Source organism: Emydura macquarii, unplaced genomic scaffold, assembly GCF_026122565.2.
Source record: "Emydura macquarii macquarii isolate MOO-44397 ecotype Brisbane River unplaced genomic scaffold, CSIRO-AGI_Emac_v2 contig_2897, whole genome shotgun sequence".
Classification (NCBI taxonomy): domain Eukaryota; kingdom Metazoa; phylum Chordata; order Testudines; family Chelidae; genus Emydura; species Emydura macquarii.
The window spans coordinates 54,864,499-54,888,623 of NW_027133034.1; the positions used below are offsets into that span (position 1 = coordinate 54,864,499).

Consider the following 24,125-nt stretch of genomic DNA (forward strand, 5'->3'; position numbering starts at 1 on the left):
TGACTATAGAGCTCACCAGGACATGCTGAAGAGGATTGCCAGCAACCTGGGGTTAGATCTTAAAGAGCTCTCAGAGGAGGAGGATCCCCTATTTGGGGTTTCTGGGATGGTAGGCCCTTCGAGAGTAGCCCTCCCCATCCACGAGAGGGTTCTCAAGGTGGCGAAGTCCCTCTGGCAAACCCCTGCCTCGGTACCCCCTACTGCCAAGGGAGTCGAGAAAAAGTACTCTGTACCCGCTGAAGGGGTGGAGTACTTATATAATCACCCTGCACCATGCTCACTGGTTGTGGACGCGGTGAAGCAGAGGGATAGACAGGGGGGTCAGGGTAACACCCCCAAGAACAAAGAGGCCAAAAAACTGGACCTGTTTGGCCGCAAAGTCTACACGACGGCATCTCTGCAGCTGAGGATCACTAACCATCAGGCGCTCCTCAGGAGGTACAATCTCAACCTTTGGTCCTTGCTGCAGAGACTCGCTGAGATCCTCCCGCAGGTCCTACCCCAGGACAAGACTGCGGACTTTACCACTGTGATCGAAGAGGGCATTGCAGTGGCAGGAGTGGCCCTGCACTCCTCCAGTGACGCGGTGGACGCCGCGAGTAGGGCTATGGCCTCGGCCTTAGCGATGAGAAGGTCCTCGTGGCTCCAATCGTCGGGGTTGTCCCAAGAGGCCCAGCACACTATTCAAGATCTCCCTTTCGACGGTGCTGGCCTCTTTTCGGACAAAACTGATGATAAGCTGCATGTCCTGAAAGATTCCAGGGCCACGCTGCGGTCCCTAGGGCTCTACACCCCACAGGCCTCAAGGCGTCAGTCTCGGCCTCAGGCCTAGCGGCAGCCTCAGCCGCCTCCTAGCCAACCTCCCAGACCCGCTCAACCTAGGAGGGGTCAGGAGCAGTTCAGAGGTCCTAACCGCCGCGACCGCTCAGGGTCTTCGGCAGGGGCCCAGCAAGGCCCTAATAAGGGCCAAAATAATAAAAAATCCTGATGGTGCGCAAGAGGGTGGCACTCTTCCTTTCCTCCTGGATCTCAACCAGCCCTTTGCCCAGACTCAGGCCGTATTATGCTCATTGGCAAACCATCACTTAGGACCGATGGGTCCTTAGTATTGTCCGCAGGGGCTATGCCCTGCAGCTGACGGCCTTTCCTCCAGACTCCCCTCCTACCCAATCCCCCATTGGGGACCCTTCTCACGAGCAACTCCTCGCTCAGGTAGTCTGCTCCCTCCTCCAGCTAGGAGCGGTGGAGAAAGTTCCCCTGCAGGCAAGAGGAAAAGGGTTTTACTCCTGATACTTCCTAATCCCCAAGGCCAAGGGGGGGCCTGAAGCCCATTCTAGATCTCCGCCGTCTGAACAGGTTTATCAGATGCCTCAAGTTTCGGATGGTCTCCTTAGCCTCTATCATTCTTACCCTAGATCCAGGGGACTGGTATGCTGCCCTCGACTTAACGGACGCATATTTTCACATTTCTATCATCCCAGGACACAGAAGGTTCCTACGTTTCATGGTAGCTGGTGCCCACTACCAATTTGCAGCCCTGCCCTTTGGCCTTTCTTCCGCTCCAAGGGTATTTACAAAGTGTATGGCGGTAGTAGCGGCCCATCTGCGCCGCAAGGGAGTTCAGATATTCCCATACCTGGAAGACTGGCTGATTCGGGGCAGGTCCAGGGCCAAGTCAGAAACAGCCTGGAGCTCACGTGTGCAGCCTGCACCAACCTGGGGCTTCTCATTCTCGCCCCGGTGCAGCACATAGAGTTCATTGGGGCCACACTAGATGCCACCCAGGCCAGAGCCTTCCTCCCAAGGCCCCACTTCGAGACGATGGCTGCCATAATGGACGACCTCCACAGATATCCCACGACGACAGCCAGGCGATGCCTGCAGCTGTTGGGACACATGGCAGCCTGCACGTATGTGGTAAGGTTGGCTCGCCTCAAACTCAGGCCTCTCCAGATGTGGCTAGCCTCAGTGTACGCCCCAGTCAGACACCCTCTGAACAGGATGGTCACATTACCCACCCCAGTATTGGCTTCCCTGCTGTGGTGGAAGGACCCAAGGGAGGTGTTGAAGGGAGTTCCCTTCAGGGAGGTAATACCGTTGGTGACTCTGATCATGGACGCCTCAGATGTGGGGTGGGTAGCGCACATCACTGGCAACCTAAGCACCCAAGGGCGCTGGTCACCAAGCGAGATGTCCCTACACATCAATGTCAGGGAATTCAGGGCAGTCCGCCTGGCATGCAAGGTCTTCCTCCGGTTCCTCAAGGGCAGAGTGGTACAGATCCTAACAGACAATACAGCAGTCATGTTCTATATGAACAAGCAGGGGGGTGTGCACTCCTCGGCCCTACGCCAGGAGGCCATACGACTTTGGGACTTGGCAGTGAGATACGACTTTCATATATCTGCCTCTCACCTCCTAGGGATCAGGAACGACAAGGCGGACCGCCTCAGCAGGTCGCTCCTTCCCTGGCACGATTGGTCACTGCACCCGGAGGTGGTAGCTTCCATCTTCTGCAGGTGGGGTGTTCCCCAACTGGACCTGTTCACGTCGTCCTGGAACAGGAAATGCCCGAGGTTCTGCTCGCTCCGAGGTCGCGAGCCGGGCTCCATCTCCGACACCTTCCTTTTAGACTGGACGGGGGCCCTCATGTATGCGTTTCCCCCGATTCCCGTGATACCCAGAGTCCTCTTGAAGATCAAGAGAGACAAGGCGGATATCAGATTGATCGCCCCAGCTTGGCCGAGACAGTACTGGTTCAGCATGTTGCTGGACCTGTCCATAGCCACGCCCCTGCCGCTCCCGAGACGTTACGACCTGCTCTCCCAGGACCAGGGTCGCCTGCTCCACCCGGACCTGGACTCCCTCCACCTGACAGCTTGGAGACTCTGTGGCTAACGGAGGGAGAGAGAGAGCCTGCTCCCTGCAAGTACAGCAGGGCCTGCTTAGCAGCAGGAAACCTTCCACCCAGGTGGTGTACCGAGCCAAGTGGAAGCGTCTTACCTGTTGGGCCCAGTCCCGGGGCATCCTACCATGCTCCTCGCCAATACAGGTGATTTTGGAACATCTCCTTCACTTGAAGCTGCAGGGCTTAGCCCTGGCCTCCCTGCGGGTGCACCTGGCGGCCATCTCGGCCTTCCACCAGCCGATGGAGGGCAGCTCCTTGTTTTCACACCCCATGTCATCTAGATTCCTTAAGGGGGTGGAGAGGCTATATCCCCAGGTCCGCGACCTGGTGCCTCCCTGGGACTTAAATCTGGTCCTCACCATGCTGACAGGACCCCCCTTCGAGCCCATGGTGGCATGCCCGTTGCTCGTCCTCTCCTGGAAGGTGTCCTTCCTAGTGGCCATTACATCAGCCAGGAGGGTCTCTGAGATAAGGGCTTTAACCTCAGAGCCCCCCTACACGGTTTTTTTATAAAGACAAGGTGCGACTGAGACCCCACCCGGCCTTCCTGCCGAAGGTGGTGTCTCAGTTTCATTATAACCAGGATATCTTCCTCCCCGTGTTTTTTCCCAAACCGCACGGTTCGGAGGAGGAGTGGAGATGGCACTCCCTGGATGTCAGACGAGCCTTGGCCTTCTACATTGAGAGAACCAAGGCGTTCCGGAAATCGACGCAGCTGTTCGTGGCAGTGGCGGACCAGATGAAAGGCTCACCTGTCTCCACCCAGTGCATCTCCACCTGGATCACCACCTGCATCAAGACCTGTTACGAGCAGGCAAAGGTGCCGCTTCCAGGAGCTGTAACAGCGCACTCAACCAGAGCCCAGGCCTCATCGGTGGCCTTCCTGGGAAGAGTGCCCCTGCAGGACATCTGCAGAGCAGCGACCTGGTCATCGGTTCACACCTTTACTTCCCACTACATCATCGTGCAGCAGGTGAGAGAGGACGCGGGGTTCGGCAGAGCCGTCCTGGCAAGGGCGGCGCAATGCTAACTCCTACTCACCTCCAAGGTATGGCTATTTAATCACCTATAATGGAATGGATATGAGCAATCACTCGAAGATAGAAAACAGGGTTACTTACCAATAACTGTTGTTCTTCGAGATGTGTTGCTCATATCCATTCCACACCCACCCTCCGTCCCCACTGTCAGAGTCGGCAGAAAGAAGGAACTGAGGGCCCACAGGGTCGGCAGCACCCTATGTACCACGGCATGAGCGCGGTACTCCAGGGGGCGCCTAAGCCGACCCTACAGGGCCTGCTAAGGGGAAAAAAGTTCCAGGAATCTGTACACGGGGCGCGCACACACCTATAATGGAATGGATATGAGCAACACATCTCGAAGAACAACAGTTACTGGTGAGTAACCCTGTTTTTTTAAAAATGTCTAATGTTGGGGAGAGATTGGGGGGGTGCAGGGAAGGACCTGCCACTGGTAAAAGTGCAACTGCTAATCAAATTTATCTGTCAGCAGGTTAGCATGAAACCTCATGTGTGAGCAACTGTGCATCAGCTGCCTCTGTTGTAGGCTAAAATCTTATTAGGTCTCTTGCATTATGCCGCTGTTTGTTTAATGCAGTTATATCTCTTTGAAAGAATAATGTGTACTAAATCAGCCACAGAATGTATTCAGATCCAGAATAAAGAGTTGGTGTGCCACTGTGGGTTATGCCAAAACTTGACAGCTTAATGCTTCTAGTCCCTTTAAGTTTCCATGCGAAGTACAAAAACAATTAAAAGAATGCTAACATAGAAAAAGATAATTGTATTAATTATTAACCCCCCCCCCCCCCCCGCACCCATCCTACTCCGTCCCAAAAACAAGACAAAACAGAATTAAGCAAGCAACATAAAACTGGTTGAACAAAAAAATTCAAATTTAATTCCACCCAACGTAATACCTATTGACATGGCTGCAAAATATTACAAACTTCAGATTTTATTGCAAACACTTATAGATAAGAACACATTCCAGAACAAGACCAACTGATTAAGAGGAAAAGAGCTCACAAGAGGACTCACTGAAGTCCATAGGATTTTTGTGACAAGACTTCAGTGGAAGCATGTTTGAGACTGAAATTTTTAGTTCATTTTTAATAAGGATTTATTTTGAAAGAGGCAATAGAAAAAAACGACTCCAACTATTCTACCCATTTTTGGTCTTTCTGAAGAAGGAACAGCTTTATATAAAAATCTGAAACATTAATTCCATTTCCTTTATTAGCTGATTAATTCATTACACTTTGTAATTAATAGCATTAACCAAAGCAACGGTACGGACAAAATGTATGTACGTATATCTACCTCAAAAAAAGTTATACAAAATAATGTTCATTTATTCTAAATTTAGAAAAATGTATCCATCAAGTCTTGTACTTAAACAGAAGGGGGCAATACTACATTTGACTGTCTCCCTCCCTGTGTCCTCTTTCAGAATAAACCCATGATAAAATGCTACTAGACATTTTCTATGGAACTTTACTTTCACTTAACTGGTGTTCCCTGGAATAGATTTCTTATGTATTTTGAAATATTAGTTAATTGATATATTCATCTAAGAAGCACCCTAGTTAAATTCTTAAATCTGATTTGATACATTTCCAAAAAAAATTGTGTTTTACGTTTCAAACTAACACCAAGTTAGTTAAGTTAGCTAAAAGGGATTATTTTGTGATACATCCTTTCTGTCTAACAGTTTTTGAGCTCAATCAGTGCAAGTATATTTTGGCAGAAAAGGTGCTCCACCTTCCTTCTTTTCGCTGAGACAGGAGCAGTTGGTTCGCAAGTTTAAAAACCCACAGAAGCTATAATTTTAGTTCTGGTACAGCTCTGAAAAATGTTTGCTGAGAGTTTTAGTGTGTCAGGAGCTTTATTAAAGCCTCCAAGGTTTTAATGGGGGCGTTGGGAGACTGTAATTGTTAGAAATAATCAAACAGGTTGTCCCAGGGGTGGATTGGGGAGATTGGAACCCTTTATTGACTGCTCTTTCCACCTCAATGCTGCGAGTGAGCAACGAGGGGGTTACTTTACAATTCTTTTATTTATAACAGTATGCAAATATATACATTTTCAGCAACTCCCCATAGACCCTTATTTGGTTACATTGACACCTATAAAATGAATATTAACAACTACATAATTATACCCGCCCCTGTTTGTTGTTTACAGGGTTACCATACAGAGGTCAGGCACATCACCTTAAAAACTATAAATTTTACACTAACATTCTTTGAAGTAAAGGCATGCCAGGGGAGAAGGAAGATAATGCTTTCTTCCCACCAAAAGACTTTGCACAGAAATAGCAATAGGTTCATCCCCTGAGCAGATGGCCAGGAAGGGAGGAGAAGAGAGATAACAGACTCTAACTAAAATTCACACACCGATTAAGAGAAACTAAGTGTGCCCTTGCCTTGACCCCATTCCCTGTAATTTAGGCCTGACCACTTGTCCAGCTTTTAACTCTTTAGTCTCCTACAGTAATGCCTACTGCTCATCTGTCAATAGCACAAGACAAAGTATTATAATTAGAGGTAAAGTAACTGCATACACTATTTTTTTCTCATGCCCACAACTATATTGGTGGTGAATTTCAATTATTACACCTTCCACTGCCCTTCAGAACAATTTTAAAAGAAAGTGACCAAATCCATTCAGTTCAGTCAACATCGTTTTAGCTGTACTCAAAGGGAAGTCTAATCTTAAAGATGTGATTTTTAAGGTTGAGGAAAACAAGCCATCTTTCAGATGAGGTTCAAGTCTGAGGCCTTGCTCATTTCTGACCCTGCACAGTAGGATCATTCTGGCCCTGAGCCAACAAAATACTTAAGCGCATGCTTAACTTTAAGTTCCTGGGCAGTCCCATTGCAGTCATTCAATTCAATCTCATCTGAAAGGCAGCACGTCCAGGAATATATTGCTCCCTTGCAATCTGATGGAATGGTGTTAGCTAAATTGGAAGCATGTGCCACTTACTGAATAACCAGCAGCTCCTGAGGTTTCCAGTGCAAATACTGAAGTTGATGGGACAACTCTTATGCTGAAGTGCTTTTCCTGGATCAGGGTGAGAGTTCTCAGTACCTCACAGGACTAAATCCCTAGTAATTAAAAACTCTGTTCTTAAATTTTACTATAGTATCAGAAATCCGTCCTGTAGTGTCAGCAGAAGATTTTCCACTTTAAAAAATGTTTTGTAGTGTGGCTAGCGTAAAATGGTTGTTGCATCTCACTTGCATTTCCATACTGAGAGAGTGATCGATCGATATAGACCTTAAAGTGCTTTGGGATCCTTCCCATGAAAGGTGCTAATAATTTACTTTGACACACACGGTCAAAGTTGGCAGATCCTCCTTTTGGATTGTCTTCAAATTGTAACAATTTATGAATTATTGTAAAAATTCCATGCAGGCTCCTACTTCTACTGGAATTTGAGAAACTTGCTTTCCTGTGCATAACTATGAGACGCAGTTTGGGGTAGTCCCTGTCTTGCTTGTGGGAGAATGTTAGGGATGAAAGTCTTGCACCATTGCAGGGGTTATGCCCTCTTCTCTGGACCTGATTATTTTTTTCATTGGAAAACCAGTGGGAGAGAGGAAATATTTGCTTTGTTCTCCTTGGTTGGGGCAGGACGGAGGGTTCCTTTGCAGGACGGGTCACGGTAGATTATGGGAGTTCACTGAGGCCAGAGTCATCTGCACAAGCTCTGCATCCCTGCAGATCTTTGGCAGAGCAATTCCAATGGGGGTGTGCTGACAGAGAATCTGAAACAGACAGGGGCTCCCCACTCCAGAAGAGGTGCTGATCCAGAGTCTCTCCACACTGTCTGCCATGGGATCATGCCCTATATCCAGTCTACCTACTACTTGCTTCCTCCCCCATATGAATTGCTGGATCCATAGACAGTTATCTGATTGGGTAAGCTGGAAAAAATGTTATTTTGGCAATCTGTGCCTAGAGGGTCTCCTCTACATGAAGAACCTGGAGTTATGATCAGGTCCTTTCTGACTGCCATTTTCTGAAAAGGTGAGTCTTTAGCACAATGAGCAGTTCCCATCCTTTCCCTGGCAGCTATGCACAATGCATCAGTGCCAGTGAGTTACTGCTGAGCAAAGGCTGGGCTTGGTAGCTGGAGAAGCATGCATTCTCACGTTAAAAAGTTGGTACAAATAGGTACAGCAACTGACAAAACTTCCAAGCATTCAGATTGTGTCCTTGAGAAGGAGTTGGTGATATATATCTGTGCAATGCCTATGGCTGCATTATAATAAGTCAGACTTTTAATCTGGAGATCTCAAAACACTTGACAATAATGGGCAAGTATCATCACCCCCCTTTTACACATGAGTAAATTGAGGCACGCGGTAGTTGAGGTGACTTGTTCAAGGTGGCAGAGTATATCAGTATGGAGGCAAAAACTGAACTCAGGTCTACGAGACCAGGCTGCATCCCTCTGATTAGAAACTCCTCAAACCAAATCTTGATGGTTCATTTCTACATAGTGTGGTGATTTTGCACATTGTGGGTGAAACTCTGGCCCTACTGAAATCAACGGCAAAACTCCCACTAGCTTCAATGTGGCCAGGATTTCACCTTTTGTTTTCAACAAAATTCAAGTCCTTTGATGCATGAATCAGATGCATCCAGTAATTAGATCACTAGTACCATGTCATGTTTGGTGCAGCCTAATACAATTCTGAATGATAAAAACTCTTGACCACACAAAGAAAAATCTGTATTCATTACTTTCAACCGTTTCTATTCATCTTGTCTTTGTTTGCAGGATTCTTCAGTTTTTCTAAAGGAAGAATGCAGTTCCCTAAAAAGGAAAGAAAAAATAGCAAAGAAAACAGAAAACAATAAATCCTATGACCCAATTGACAGAATAAATGTAGATTATCACCATGTCCATGTCAAACCGCCATCCACGGCTATCATCCTCAAAATCCACCTTGTTATAGTCCATCCTGTGAGCAGCATGTGGGAAATGCCTCCTTGTTACAGGATCTGCAATTCCAGATCCTCTATTCCCAGAGGTGCAGTGTATCTCTGTAACCTACTGCTCCTGTAAACCACATAGCCCTTGTGAGCATTTATAATACAGGAAGATTTTTTTAAAGTCAGAATAAAAATGCCTGGTGGAAAACAGATCATGTCACTTCAGCTGACTTCAAACATTCATGAAAGCAGCCCTCTCTGCCATGGGATTTCCCTTCACTAAATTAATGTAGACTGTTTTCCTTTATATTCTGTTATACTGAAAGAATTTTGTGTCTTTTCAGAGGCAAGACCAAAATTGGCCATTTATTCCTATTCTTTTTTTCTGAGTCTTAGCCAGCATTTGATCCATGAGAATTCTTTGCTTCTCAAACCAAAACTACTCAGTTTCTTCAGTAATCTCTTGTAAAGCACTTTCTGAAAGCCCTTTGGAAAATCCAAATAAATTAAGTCAGCTGATTCTTCTGTATCCACTATTTTACTGATTCAGTCAAAAAATGCTGGTCTATTAGTGATGCACAGGTTTCCTTTGTAGAATCTGTTCTGGTTAGCCCTTACATAACAGTAATATAAATAGAATTATAAAACATCTATAAGACTAATTGACCAATTTACCATGGACAGATAAGGCTTACTGGTTTGTAATTCATCAATACCCCCTAATAGCTTAACCTCATGCATTTTAAGAGATCATGGGTGAAATTCTGATGCCACACAGTGAATAGCAAAACTCCCACTGACTTTGTTAAGTCTAGGATTGCAATCCATGGTGAAAAAAATGCCAAGCTACTGTAAAAGAGAAAAAATTATTCTACAGATTTGAATTTGGAGGCTATTTTTGGTCCCAATCCTTCAAAGACTTATGTATACCCAATTAAGTAAGTAAGTAGCCCTATTGAAATCCAAAAGGCTACTTACACGCTTAAAGTTAAGCAGGGGCTTAAGTCTTTGCAAGAAATGGGCCTTGCTTATGTTTACATTTTAAAAACATTCCTTTACTTATTGAAAATAGTGGAGTCTCCTTTACAACTTTTACTGCCACTACAAAGATGTGATTTACATAAAAATCACATCTTGATTCTAAACCCATATTTCAAATCTAGTTTTGATATTTAGGAGCATATTTTTTATGTGTTTCTCCTTTTAAAGACTTGTTAAACATCATTTCCAAATATAAATCTGGATTTATTTGAACTGAATTCCATTTTTTTAAATGAATTTGCAATTAACATTAAGTTCTATCACCAGTGTTATAACTATTTGCTTTTATACTATTTGCTTTTAATCCTAAGTGTATATTTTCCTCTCTAGAGGGTCCTAATCAAGACTACTATATGTGATTTACTTTTATTTATTTCCACTCATATAGTAAATACAACACAAAATGGCAGAAGGCTATTTTTGCATCAACAATTTTGAATCATCTTGTAATCAGAGTATAATTATGCAAACATTTAGTGACATTAGTTATGACTGGGTAGTTGCTGGAGCCCTAAAAGATTTGTATCTCTATGTGATTTACTTTAAGCAAACCTGCATTAAATTTATCCTGGATTAGACTTTATAATGTAATCATTCTACATTCAAGAACAGCAATTTTAATATAGGAAACTACTGCTATTCTATAATTGTTCTTGCTGTAGAAATCCACAGGAATCCATCTGATGCTGCATTAAGAATATATACAGCCAGATCCTGCTCCCTTTACCCAAACAAGTAATCCCATTGACTTCCATGAGCATGAGCAAAGCAATCAGGATTTGGCACCCAATATATGGAATAGATTTTAATTCCTTATTATTTGGGTGTGTCTACACTGCAGCTGGGAGCAAGACTCCCAGCACAGGCAGGCAGACTTGTGCTAGCAGGGCTCAAGCTAGTGCATTAAAAATAGCAGTGTGGACTTTTGCCGCTTGGGCAGCAGCTCGGGCTCTGAATCCCACCCTCATCCTTGGAGTCTGAGCTTGGGTGTCTAGCTTGAGTCTCTGCTAGAGCCACAGCATCCACATGCTATTTTTAGCACACCCGCTAGCTATTTTGAGCCCCACTAGTACAAGTTGTCCACCTGCACTGTGAGGCTCGCTCCCAGCTGCAATGTGGACATGCCTGAGTTACCATCTGTTAATCAATTAAGCTTCAGTTGAAAATGGCAACAGCACATATAGGCTAGAAACCAAATCCCTGCTCTCAACACGAGCTAGTAGAGAAAAAAAATGTCCCCTTATCCCAAAATACACTGAAAACCTACTTAGGTTTTTGTTTTTGATTTTCCAACACTATATGATCATGAAAAAATGCTACTGCAAAATCATCTAAACCACACTGTACTTGTCACCTTTAGAAGAGTGGTTCTAGGTAATTTTGGATAAGAAAAGGCCATTTGGGCCACCTTACAAAAAGTATATTGTTAACAATCATTGCATAACTAGATTGCAAATGAGTTTGGATTATAAATCTGATTCTGACACTCTCTCAAGTACTTAAAAAAAATTAGTCTCAAAACTTGTAGATTTGTCTAAAAAAAAGTCACTTTGAAAATGGAACTGAGGCACTTTTGAGAATTTCTCTTTTGGTGCCCAGGACCAAAACTGAGTTGACTAAAATGTAATTTCAAAAGTCAATAACTTTGGATTTTTGGAACACAGCTAAGCAATTTCAGCTCTGACAAGCTTAGCGTATCATGTCAAATTACTGCTGGAGATCTAAACTTGAAAGAAAAAAATAAAAACAAAGTCCTTTTTCTTTGCACAGACAGATCTGAAAGTATAAGTGATTGCGAGAGACTTGTCAATCAGAGGAAAAAGAATATTTCTGCCAAAAGAGTCTTAAGGGGTTCTTTCCTCTGCAGACTTTAAGATTTCCAAAGGAAGGAGGAAAAACTCCTCAATCATTTCCCTTAGCCTCCTGCTCTCACGCAATCCCACTTTCTACAAGTCAATCAAGGTCTGTAAGACTGGGAGCCATGTTCCCGCAAACTTTAGGGGATGGCTGGAGTGAGCAGAAAGCCTGGAAAATACTGAAGTTAAGGCTGTCTGTGAAATCTTAACTCTGTTCCCTTGTATGTATGCATTTTGACACAGCCTTTAACAACAAGGGGACATACTACTTTATCCACTGTGTAGGCTGAACTGTCTATAATGAATGATGCTACTGTTTAATATTTAGGCAAAGATTCTTAAAATCACGTTAATGTCCGTATTTAGATGTCTAAATAGGTGGATTGACTTTCAAAGTGCTGGTATTTAAAACAAAAACAATTAAACAAAGAGATTCTATCATGTGTTCTTATTTGCTAGACAGCAGAAGAACATTCTGTCCTGCATAGTATGCACATTCTGAGGAGACCTTGTCCTACTCACTGTACATCTTATGCAATGTGAGAAGAGCCTCTGTGCAGAGACATGCTTCATTGAGTGCCCTGTTAGTGAATTGAATGAAGCAGGTTTATGATCCTCATCTTATTCAAGAGAAACCTTTCCATGTTGTATGGAATGAGGCAGGGTTTCTTTGGAGTGCACCAGAAAGTTGGAGGGCTCCAAAATGAGCCTTGTCTTATTCCATAAACATCCTCACAAATCATAATCTACAGGCATCTGTATATTCAAACCAGTTTTACTCCACTTTCATAAACATGCCTGCACAATCATACATTAAATGAGAATTTTCCCCTGAATCACAAGCATAAGAATGCATGGTGCCACTGGTATATAGGCAGATTTAGTAAAAATCTGTTATTGTGTAACGGAAACAAGTCCATGTGCCAAGTATGCTTTTTAATCCTTATAAGTCAAATAAATCAAAAAGGATTTTCACCAAAGCACAAAAAAAAAAAAAAAAAGGCACATGTTACATATGTCCCTGCCAAGCTTCAGGTTTCTACAACCTTGTTCTGAGGATCTAATGGCATTTAAAATAAAGTTGCAAACAATAAGAACAAAATTTTCTCTTTATTTTATGAATTTTATGAATCCATTTTGCTCCAGCTTAAAAAAAAAAAATCACTCTGAGCTGAGGAAAATTTCAGTAAAAAAATTACTCACAGAATAATAATAATAAAAAAAAATGTAGTCACAGAATAATAAAAAGACCACTTCTACTGGACATGCTTGTGCAACATTAGAATAACGAAGTTAACGTGGAAGGATGTGGTGATTCTCAGAATTAAAACTACACCTACTTGTAGAAAGAAATGCAAGACAAATGCAAGATGTGGTGATATTAGGTAATATCACCACCCTTTGGTTTATTGCTATTTTAAAATTGCTCTTTAAAAAAAATTGTGTGTGTGGAGAAATTCATCAAAATAGTCTATTGGTTCACACCTGCTGGGGTTTATTATACATGTAATTTCATAACACTATTATGAGAATTACAGCATGATTGTAAAAGCATTTCCTTTTTTACACTCGCTGCTTTTCTGACAGTAAAATATCACCCAGGTCATTGTTTTGTTACATTACAATTGTGTCTTGTATGAATGTGTGCGTGCACATGCACACACAGAGCAATGGTGGATTTGTAAGCTAAAACCATTTTTTAAATTAAATACATTTAAATTATTTTAATTAATGTATTTATTGAAATACACAGTATCAAGAGTACTGAGTGTGACTTGTCTGTGCCTACCGTAGCTGACTTGAAAATGCCAAGGTCAGGGCAGACTGCAAAAAGGAGAGCAGATTCTCCCAAATTGGTGGCTAACTCTGCACTTAGATTCCCCGAGCAGTCACAAACAGTGCTTCTGATTCCCCACACAGCTTATCAAGAAGCCCCCTCCCAAAAAAATACACAGCCCCCTTTATTGCATTTCAGTCTCTGGCCCCAACTAGCAACTAGGTCCAGTAAAGAGATGAGTTATTAAAACTCTATTCTCTTTACCAAAAATGTTCTCCTGATCCCCAAAGGGTCAGCCACATTACCAGATCAATATAAGTTTGGATCTTATCCAAAATACCACGCTGTAAGCCAATCCTTTAGTAACTAAACCTAAAGGTTTATTTTAAAAGGAAAGAAACAAATAAGATGTTAAATAGTCAAAGCAATCAGATACATACAAATGACATTAAAGGTCATATATATCAGATTCTCAGCAGAATTGTGGAGTTTGCAGGCTTGTAGTTCCTGTGGAGTAAATCCAGTACCTGGATGGGTTTCAGTACTTTGTTTCACAGCTTCAGTTGTAGATGAGTTGATCCAGAGGTAGGTAGGAAGCAGGAATGAAGACAGGATGGAGACTGTGAAACTGCATTGTCTCTGGTGTACCATATGGCTTCAAAAACAAGCTCACAGCACGTGGGCAGGGAAAGGCACTTGCAGTTCTCCGGACCACAGGCATGTCCCTACATGTCCTGATGACTCATTGGTGCTGTCCTGGCTTCTCTCCCTGGGCTCATTTTAAAGGTAATGGCCCTCAATGAGTCATTAATGCTGAAACTAATCTGAAACTGGGCATTTGAAAATGGGACCAGAGGAAATGTAACTGTCAGGGTAGGGAATCGCCTGAGGGGAGGGGGACTTGTGGTGGGTTCTGTTAAATTGTAACACTTAGTATATATTTTTAAGTTATGACAAAGACGCCTACAGCATGTGGACATATAACCCTTTTAGCATTTCTATAAATCAAAAATCAATCCCTCAATAAAGTAGAATTCTGACAACTCTTGTGCATCAATTAATTATTGCAGCATGAAGTCAGTATTAACACTATTGGCCCAATCAGACTCCTTTGAAAACTGATGAGTGTTTTGCCATTGTTTTCAATGACAGCAGTATCAAATCCTGTACATAGCTGATCTGACTCAATACAGAACCCAGTACTGTGCTCTATTAGATGGGCAGATGACTGGGGACATAAAGGTCTGGAATCCTCATCCCATTGTGGCAGGCCAGAGATCAGCTGCACAGCCACTTCATCGAGGCTACATAAATCCCCATGCAGCCTGTTTTACTCATGGCAAATGGGTAAAACAGCCTGCATGGGGATTTATGTAGTCCCCACAGAAGCAGGAGGATAGGCGGATCTGTGTGGTGGTGGATTTCACTGCCCGTTCTACAATCTGACCATACCTGCTTGGCCACCCATCTATCCAGCTCACCCTTCTTCAGCAAAATCACATCACTTCAGCCACCACGGTGTCTGGCATAATTACAGAAGAGAATGCTGGATGTCTATCTACCATTACTTAACTTTCATATGGGCAGAAAAAGTTATTTTCTTTGTTTATATGTATTACTATTACTCATTTTCAAACTCAGTTGAACGCCATTAGCATGCAGGTTGCCAGACCTTCTCAAATAATCTCCAGATTGACTTCTGACAGTCATGTGTTTCATCAGGATTTGAGCAGTAGTGATACCAAATGAAGGCCATTCTGTTGAGCTTATATCATTTAAACCTGCTTTTCCAATCATTCTGATTCCGTATGAATACTAAATATCTACTATGTTCTACATTCACTGAGACCCTGTCATAGGGCAACTAACATAACAATGGAAAGAAAATCTAATTAGACTCAAAATTGTGGAGTAACCCCTAAATTTATAATAAAGCCATCGCTAAAGTGATTGATACAGATTTGATTCTTTGGACCTTACAAGAAAAGAAGTAATCAGGCAGCTTAGAGAAATTTAGTCCCCAAATTTCAGTTGATAGGAAAAACTTTGATTCTTATTAAGTAATTTCATCATAACTAGTGGCTCGTTCATAAGCGATCTTGTATTCTCTTGCAATTTTATACACCCTAAAGAACTGTGAAATTAGAATCTACATAATTATATTGGAAAATGCTCTATGTTTAAAAATAAAAAGGAAAGTATCTACCATGGCAGGATCCCAACAAGAGAAGTCAGTGCCAAGGGTCAGAGCAGGGGCAAACCTGGGTGTAGAAGAGAAGTTCATAGTCAGGTCCAAGAGCACGGTCAATACCAAGGGTCAGCGTCCGAATCAGGTTTCAGGGTCCAAGTCAGGAGACAAAATCCAAATCAAGCTGAGGTCAAAGCCAGGCATTCAGGAGCAAAAAGGGGCATGATAGCTACAAGAGAGCCACACTGTCACCTGACCACTTCCTGGATGCCCTTTGGGTTTATATAGCACAGGGAGTCTATCAGGAGCCATGAGGCTGCTGTCTGTCAAACTCTTGAGGTGTAACGTTCCATGGTCTGTGTCCACAGAAGGTCATGGGAAGTGGAGCACAAGCAAGTTACAGCAGCTGCTAGGTAGCAGCCTGAAGCTATGAGCGACCTACTAGCTCTGCAGTCCTGTCTTCTAGACACACAGGGTCGTATGTATTGTTTATGTACAAATCTTAAAATTAAGTTCTTGCCGCAATAGTTATTTCCTATATATAGTTATTTCACATTGCTGTATCTTCCAATATTTTCTTTGACATTTTATAAAGGACCATTGATTCCTCTTCTATACGTATTCCTACAGTACTCAACATATATATAATTACAATGAATTCCAGCATAGGTTTCCAAGTTTTAAACCCTAAAAGCTAATACATATTTAAACCCCCCCCACTTCTTTGAGTTCAGCATCCTTTTTGGCCTTTCACTGTTAAGTTCACAGCCAAACTCTTGAGGCATGTCTACACTACAACGTTAAATAGACTTAATTTAAGTCGACATCCAGTCGCTGCAGTAATTAAGTCAGTTGGGCATGTCCACACCTTGCTCATTGTATCGGTGGAATGCGTCCTCACTAGCTGCGCTTACATTGATGCACATTGATGCACAGAGTAGTGCACCGTGGGTACCTATCTCACAGTGCAACTAGTTGCAGGGGACTTGCAAAGCCTCAAGGAACCAAAACATTGTCACAGGGGGAATGGGAACATGGCTTCGGCCTCCCATGATGTAGTTTCCTCCCTCCCTACCCTGATATCAACAGCAAACAATCCATAATTTTTTGCACCTTTTTTCAAAAGCCTGGCTTAGCCATGAATATTGCATAGCCTAAGAAGCATGGACATCGCTCAGCTGTGCACTCTTGTTGTGAGCATTACAAACACCTCGAGTCTTATCCTGCGGTATTTCCCAAGCTGAGACAGGAGCTGCCGCGTCGAACATTGTAACATCAGTTAAGCAGCCCGTCTGCAAGCCACAGAATGAAACAATTCCCTGTTGCTGCTGGCAATCATGCAGCAGCTGAACGTGCTGGAGAGTAATTTCTGATCCTGGGAAACAAGTACTGACTGGTGGGGTCACATCATTATGCAGCTATGGGATGATGAGCAGTGGCTGCAGAAATTTCAAATGCGGAAGGCCACTTTCCAGGAACTTTGTGCAGAGCTTTCCCCAGCCCTGAAGCGCAGCAACACTAAAATGAGACCTGCTCTGACAGTGGAGAAGTGAGTGGCGATTGATTTGTGGAAGCTTGCAATGCCAGACTGCTACTGGTCAATGGGGAATCAATTTGGAGCTGGTAAATCCATTGTGGGAGCTGTTGTGATCCAAATATGCAGGGCTATTAATCAACTTCTGCTAAGAAGGGTAGTATCTCTGGGCAACGTACAGAACATAATGGATGGTTTTACCACTTGGGATTCCTTAACTGCGATGGGGCAATAGATGGCATGCATATCCCTATCGTGTCACCAGACCACCTTGCCAAAGAGTACATAAACCGAAAGGGATACTTTTCAATGGTGCTGCACGAGCTGGTGAATCACCAGGGCATTTCACCAACATAAACATTGGATGTTCTGTTAAAAAAGCTGCAATCAGGGACTTTCTTGCCAGATCGCAAAATAACCATTAATGATGTTTAAATGCCGATAGTGATCCTGGGACACCCAGCCTAGCCCTTGCTCCAGTGGCTCATGAAGCCGTACACCAGCCACATAGATAGCAGCAAGGAGTGGTTCAGCAATAGGCTGAGCAAGTGCAGAATGGTGGTGGAATGTGTCTTTGGATGTTTAAAGGGTCACTAGCGCAGTTTGCTTACTAGGTTAGATCTCAGTGGAAACAATATCCCTATCGTTATCACTGAATGCTGTGTGCTCCATAATATTTGTGAGGCAAGGTAGAGAAGTTTCCGCAGGGATGGGGCATGGAGGCGGATAAGTTGGCAGCTAATTTTGAGCAACCACATACCCGGACAATAAGAAAAGCCCAGCAAGGAGCTCTGCATTTCCGGAAGGCTTTGAAAACCCATTTAAGTAATGAACCACAGTAACGTGTGCCACTTATCTGCGTAGTGCTTTCCCATACCTTTCTCTCTGTTGCATCAGTTTCCCTATACCTCCCCTTCCTCCCAAACCCTGATGATTGGAATAAATAAAGAGTATTTCATTCATGAAACACTGACTTTTATTGCACAAACATAAAGAATCTGAAAGAACAGGAAAATAATTTAACCTTGGGCAAATGGTGTGATAAAATTGGGAGAGGAGAAACAAATGCAGCTTGTCTGTGAAAGCACAGAAATCTTGCCCATCAAAAATCTTCGAATGGACGCCTTTTGTTCTTAGTAGCTTCCCCCGGCGCTGAGTGGAAGGGGTACTGTATCTTCTTGCTCCCCTCCCCACGTCCTGGAATGTTTGGGAGCAGGAGATTGGGAACAGGGCGATGCTTGCAGGAAGTTCTGCATGGGCTGAAGAGGGAGTCTAGCCTCAAGCTGCTTTTCTTGAAGCTCAACCAGATGCCTCAACATGTCTGATTGGTCCTTCTTAATCCACAGCATCTCATCCTGCATGGCACGCTCACATTCCTGGACTGCTCTCCATGTCCATGTCCAGTTTTTCACATAATGAAATCCTCCAGGCTCTTAGTTCTGTGTCAGCTATCCCAGAGGCATTCATTATCTCATTGAACATGTCATCACAAGTTCTCTTTTTCTGCCTTCTAATCTGCGACAGCCTCTCTGCCGGAGTGAAGGATGCGTTGAAGGCCAAGGTTTCCACTGCAAGGCATGCAAAGCACAGGCAACCACTGTCACTGCATACCCTATGTCTAGCGCAATGTTGCTATTTAAAAATCACTCCCCTTATATTACACTCAAGTGCAAGCCAGAACATAATCAGAATCCCTAGCAATTCAATTAACTGGTTTGCTGTTTCAGCATGGTACGGCCCAGTGGCATGAGTGACGGGACTTGTGAACTTGTGAGAAACCTGCATCGGGAGTACAGGTGGACAGTGCCGCCACCTCCAGCAACGTGGATGTTGCTTTGAGACCAGGGACCGGTGAACCTATATGATATTAGTCTCCTGAGGATAACAGAGGCAGCAAGGGAGCAGATGCTGCAAACATCTGGGTACAGACCTGGCCCCTATGCTGTGTCTCTCAATGATATTAATACTGGAATGGCATGGGAAAGTGTCCTACCGTGCTGGAAGAAATAAGGCAGCCCTCCCCAGAAACTTTCTGTAAAGGATTGCAGAGTACCTCCAGGAAAGTATCCTGGAGATCTTCATAAAGGATTCCCAAACCATTCCTGTGCACATGAACAGTCTTTTCTGAGGGGACACCCTCTGCATAGCCGGAGTGGCCACTGTCGAAAGAGATATTCACTGCATCTCACTTTTTCTTCATATTACACATAAAATATAAAAGCATGTAATCCCTGCAGTTTGATTGGGATTGCATACTCACCAGAGGTGCCTTCTCCAGTAGCATGCTTGGCCACCATGCTGTCCTTTTGACCGGCAGAACTGCTCTGGAGTTAAAAATAGCATCTGGCTCTTGGGGAGAGTGAATCCCTGCTCACCTGTCTCCCACTCTCCTCTTCCCCATACAGAATGTCCTCCTTGTTGTTGCCTGAGGAGGCCTGGGGCTCAGACGCCTGGGAAGTATCCATACAGTGTTTGGAGGTCGTGGTGGGGTCATTGTCAAGAATTGCATTCAGCTCATTGTAGAAGCAGCATGTCTGTGGTGCAGAACCAGAATGACTATTTGCCTCCCTTGTCTTCTGGGACGCCTGCCGAAATTCTTTGATTTTCACAGAGCACTGATGCGTATCCCCGGTGTAGCCCTTCTCCACTATGCACTGTGCAATCTTTTCGTAGATGTCTACGTTTCTTTGGCTGGATTGGAGCTGTGCCTGCCCAGAGTTTTCTCCAAACAGACCAGTAAGATCCACCACCTCCTGAGTACTCCAGGCTGGAGTGCGTTTGGGTCATTTAGTCACCATGATCAGCTGGGCTGGCAAGCTCTCCATGCTGATCAAACAGGAAATGAGAATTCAAAATTTCCCAGGGCTTTAACAGCAGAGGGGCTGTTTCCTGTGTACCTGGCTGCTGTGCAGCGGAGTTGAAAATGATCCCATTGTGACCGCTCTGGAGAATTGTTGGACACCTCCTAGAGGTCAAGTCACTCGACTTACAAAATGCTGCCTCTCTGTCAACTCATCAACATCGATTTAAGCGCTACGCCTCTCACAGAGGTGGAGTAATTAAGTCCACATTATAGGCGAGTTAGATCAGCGGAAGGGATCGGTAGTGTAGACACATACATCATTAGTTCGATGTAAGGCGGCTTCTGTTGACCGAAGTTTGTAGTGTAGACCAGGCCTTAGGCAAATTTATGCCTCTCATAAGTAATATATAGGCCTTCAAAATAGCATTGCATCATTGTTCACTTGAAGTCTTTTGCGAGTTTAATTTAATTTAATCCAAAATTACAAACTTTTACACTTGCCACAGAAAACTGGCAGCCTTAGTTTGGACAGGAAATGAAGGTGAGATTTTCAATATAAGTGAGATGAACTGCCATTCAGTGAGGTTTATTCTCCTATTTATAAATTAGATATTTGTACATTAACTCTTGCTATCATTAATTTGAGTTTAGACAAATTCCATGAGCCTCGATAGAATGCTTTTGTCTGTTTTGTTGTATTCCACACAAAGTAGCAATAATATTCTGAACATTAAATAGATACCAAGTACAAGTAAGTGATAGCAATAATCACATGCTCTTTTATGGAGTAATAATTTGGTTCTCATTGGTTAAAATACAAGACAGAAGGCTGAACAGTATATCTTAATGACGGATCAGATTACTGGTAAAGAATATGGAGCAAGACAGAGAATTCTGTAGTGCATGAATTTACTGAACTTTCTGTAGTGCATGAATTTACAAAATCATGTAAAACTCATGCAGGTGGTTTGCATGCACACTTTTACTTCCATAATCTAGCATTACTAACATCAACAAAAATTGTTTTCTGTTTTTTCAGTGCACCACATTGATCAGTTTCATTAAAAATATTTAGTCCATACTGGAAAGTGGCTGTGCACAGTCCCTCCCCACACTCAAAATGTAAAGCTAACAACAATTTGTGTTTTCCTGACTCAGGCTTTCTCCCCTTGCACATCAAGGAAGAACTGGAGGTTGTGGGGGGTGAAGGGGGTGGTGTGAGCCTAGAATTGCTAGAATGCCCATACTGTCTCCATCCAGACATCTGTGATTATTCTATTATTAATACTTTGAGAGACATGAGCTTACTGGCTATTCTGAATCTTGGAATGCATGCTAAAATAAAAGTAATTGAATCTCACATTTCAGGACATAACCTAGTTATTGCAGGAGTCAGGATGGAATTCTGACACCTGCTCTCCAGGCACAGGATTGTGCAACTGTTTACAGGTGTATTGGGTTGTGTGGTTTGGGTTTTTTTGCTTTCCTCTGTAGCGTATGGTATTGACTGCCCTAGAGGTAGCATACTAGATGTTAATTGTATGACCCTGTATGGCAAATCCTATTTTCCTCTTCTAAAACCTCAGAATTTAACCAGTTAAGATTGATAAATAATATAAATTATGTAGCACATAGTTTACAAAACCCAATCACTTTAAACAATTCAATGAACAGGTAATGATGTCATACAGTTGCTCTGCACACATATGACTAGTCCTTCAGTCTTAGTCCTGTTTAGGGGGCATAGAGCTGCCCCATCCTAGGGGCATCACCAAAAGTCACAATTTCTCCTCTGCTCCCCTCACGCTGGGAGGGAAATAAGTTGCCTCACCCCTTTCCAAGGTGCAGTTTATATTCCTGTGTGGAGGGGATAATGAAGGCCTGGCTCCTCTTACTCCCTGCCCATCTGCACCCTTGCTGTTGCGCCTACACCTAGGACAATCCAAGCAGCCCTAAACACAGCTGCTTACTGAGAAGCTGGTTACTCCCCCTCCAGTAGCATGTTACAGCTCTAAAATGATGGGGCACAATCTAACCCAGAATAAACACGCTCTCCATATTCTGCATTTTAAAGAAACACATTTCACCACAACATAACTTTATTAGATGTATAATATGTATTATACTTATCTGCATTTTCATATGTAAATATTCTCTTTCTAGGTAGTGGTTCTCAAACATTTTCATGCAATGGAACACATCCTAATAATGAGATTGTCTTGTGGAAATCTTCCCTCCATTTGTGATTGTACAGATCATCTCCCCTGCAACTAACAATCACACAGGACACCTCCCCTACATTTCACAATCATTTTGCTTCCCTGTGGCAACACATCAATGATTTACATGGAAAAGTTATGCTAGGAAAATATTTAACAAATTCTGACTTCTATGACTTCTCTTGTCTCAATTCCTTCTCCACACTTTCTGCTCCACCTCTTCCATTGACTCAGTCACTGACTTTCTTCCCTGTACTTTCGACCACCTCTATTCTTTTGTCCTTCTCTCCTACCTCAAGGTCAGCTTCCCAAACCCTCAAACATAGATCACTCCCAACATACACTTCATTTGCTCTCCTCCATCTTTGGTGAATTCTTCTGAAAGGCCCCACAATCATGCTGACTTCTTCCATTACAAAGTCATTCCCTTCTTCAGTTTTGTCATCTCCTGGTTGAACAATGCTATTTCTTGATATCCATGATCACAATCCTAGCAGCCCATTCACCCAGTTTGACTTCTATGTAAACCTTTCTCCATTCTGTACCATCCTTCCTTTTCATGCAAGAGTGATTTTTTTTCTCCAAAAAGACCAACAAGATCCCTCACACCTTATCTTTCAACATCTTCTTCTCTTCCCATAACCAACACTGATATTTCTCACCAGTTTTCCTCTTCTAACGCCTTTATCTACCCCAGTAGTTCCATATCCTTCCCGCTACTATTGTCTCCTTTCCTCACCCTTCTCCTCAACTTCTCACTCTCCTATTAGTTCTTTCGCTACAAAATACAAGAATGCTTTGACTTGCCCATCCTTAAAATCTTGACCAAATCTTCCTCTCCAGTACGAATTAATCTCCCATTTCCCCTGTCTCTTCCACAAACAGTGAATACACCGCCACCTTAAATTCCTAAATACTTCTCCTTCAATGCTACCCTTAATATCCTCCAAACTGGCTTCTAACCTCTCCACTTTACTGGAACCACTCTCATCAAAGTCTCTAATGACCTATTCTTAGCCAAATCTTAGGGCCCCTCCCACATCCTCATCTTCTTTAACCTCTTGGCTGCTTTTGACCCTGTTAATCATACCCTCCTTGAAATCTTATCCTCACTTCTTATCCTCACTTGGCTTTTGTGATTCCATCCTCTCTGGGTTCTCTTCTTACTGTTCTGGTTGTTCTTTCAATTTCGTCTTGGCTGGTTCTCCTCCTCTCCTTTTCATTTTCCCTCAGGGTCCATCCATGAAATACTTATATTTTCCCTCAGTACCCTTTCTTCAAAACCATCTTTATACCGAAGACTCAAAAATCTACTTTTCCACTCTTGTTTGTTTCCTCAGTCCAATTCCATCTCTCGGCCTGTCTCTCTAACATTTCTTGTTGTAAGTTTCCTTGTCAATTTAAACTTAATATAGCACAAATGGAATGCATCTTCCTTCCTAAACCCTCCCCCATTCCTCACTTTCTCTAACATTCGTGAGACCAAAGGCTAATTAGGAGGAGATGGTGAGGCTTTTAGGTTGCCTGGCTTGTATCCATCCTGGTCCTCAGAAGTTCTGGAGTCACATAATTTATTGAAAAAAATGTGACTCAGTATCAGTTTTATAAATTTTATTAAAACTGTTAAACAAACACATAAAATCAAAAACAAAATAACTAAAGCTAAGATACCATTAATACTAAACTACAAATAAAGCAATAAAACTATCAAATAAAAATCAAATCAACATGTTAGCCTCAATATTGGACTGGAATTAAATCAAATTAGTGAAATCATGACAGGAATACAATAAATAATCTATCCTAAATCATAAAAAGAGGTCTAAAGGG

General features: G+C 43.1%; 1 protein-coding gene across 1 annotated transcript in view; it reads right to left on the minus strand.

Moving 5' to 3' along the window:
• Positions 1-6,684: 6,684 nt before the first annotated feature.
• RNF180 (ring finger protein 180) overlaps positions 6,685-24,125 on the minus strand; it is a 131,603-nt gene continuing 114,162 nt past the window's right edge. Inside the window, exons 8-9 of the mRNA XM_067568781.1 lie at positions 22,958-22,967; positions 6,685-8,946 (exon numbers count right to left, since the gene is read on the minus strand). Of these exons, the coding sequence (XP_067424882.1) occupies positions 8,759-8,946; positions 22,958-22,967 (198 nt within the window). The 3' untranslated portion in view covers positions 6,685-8,758. The remainder of the gene's footprint in view (positions 8,947-22,957; positions 22,968-24,125) is intronic.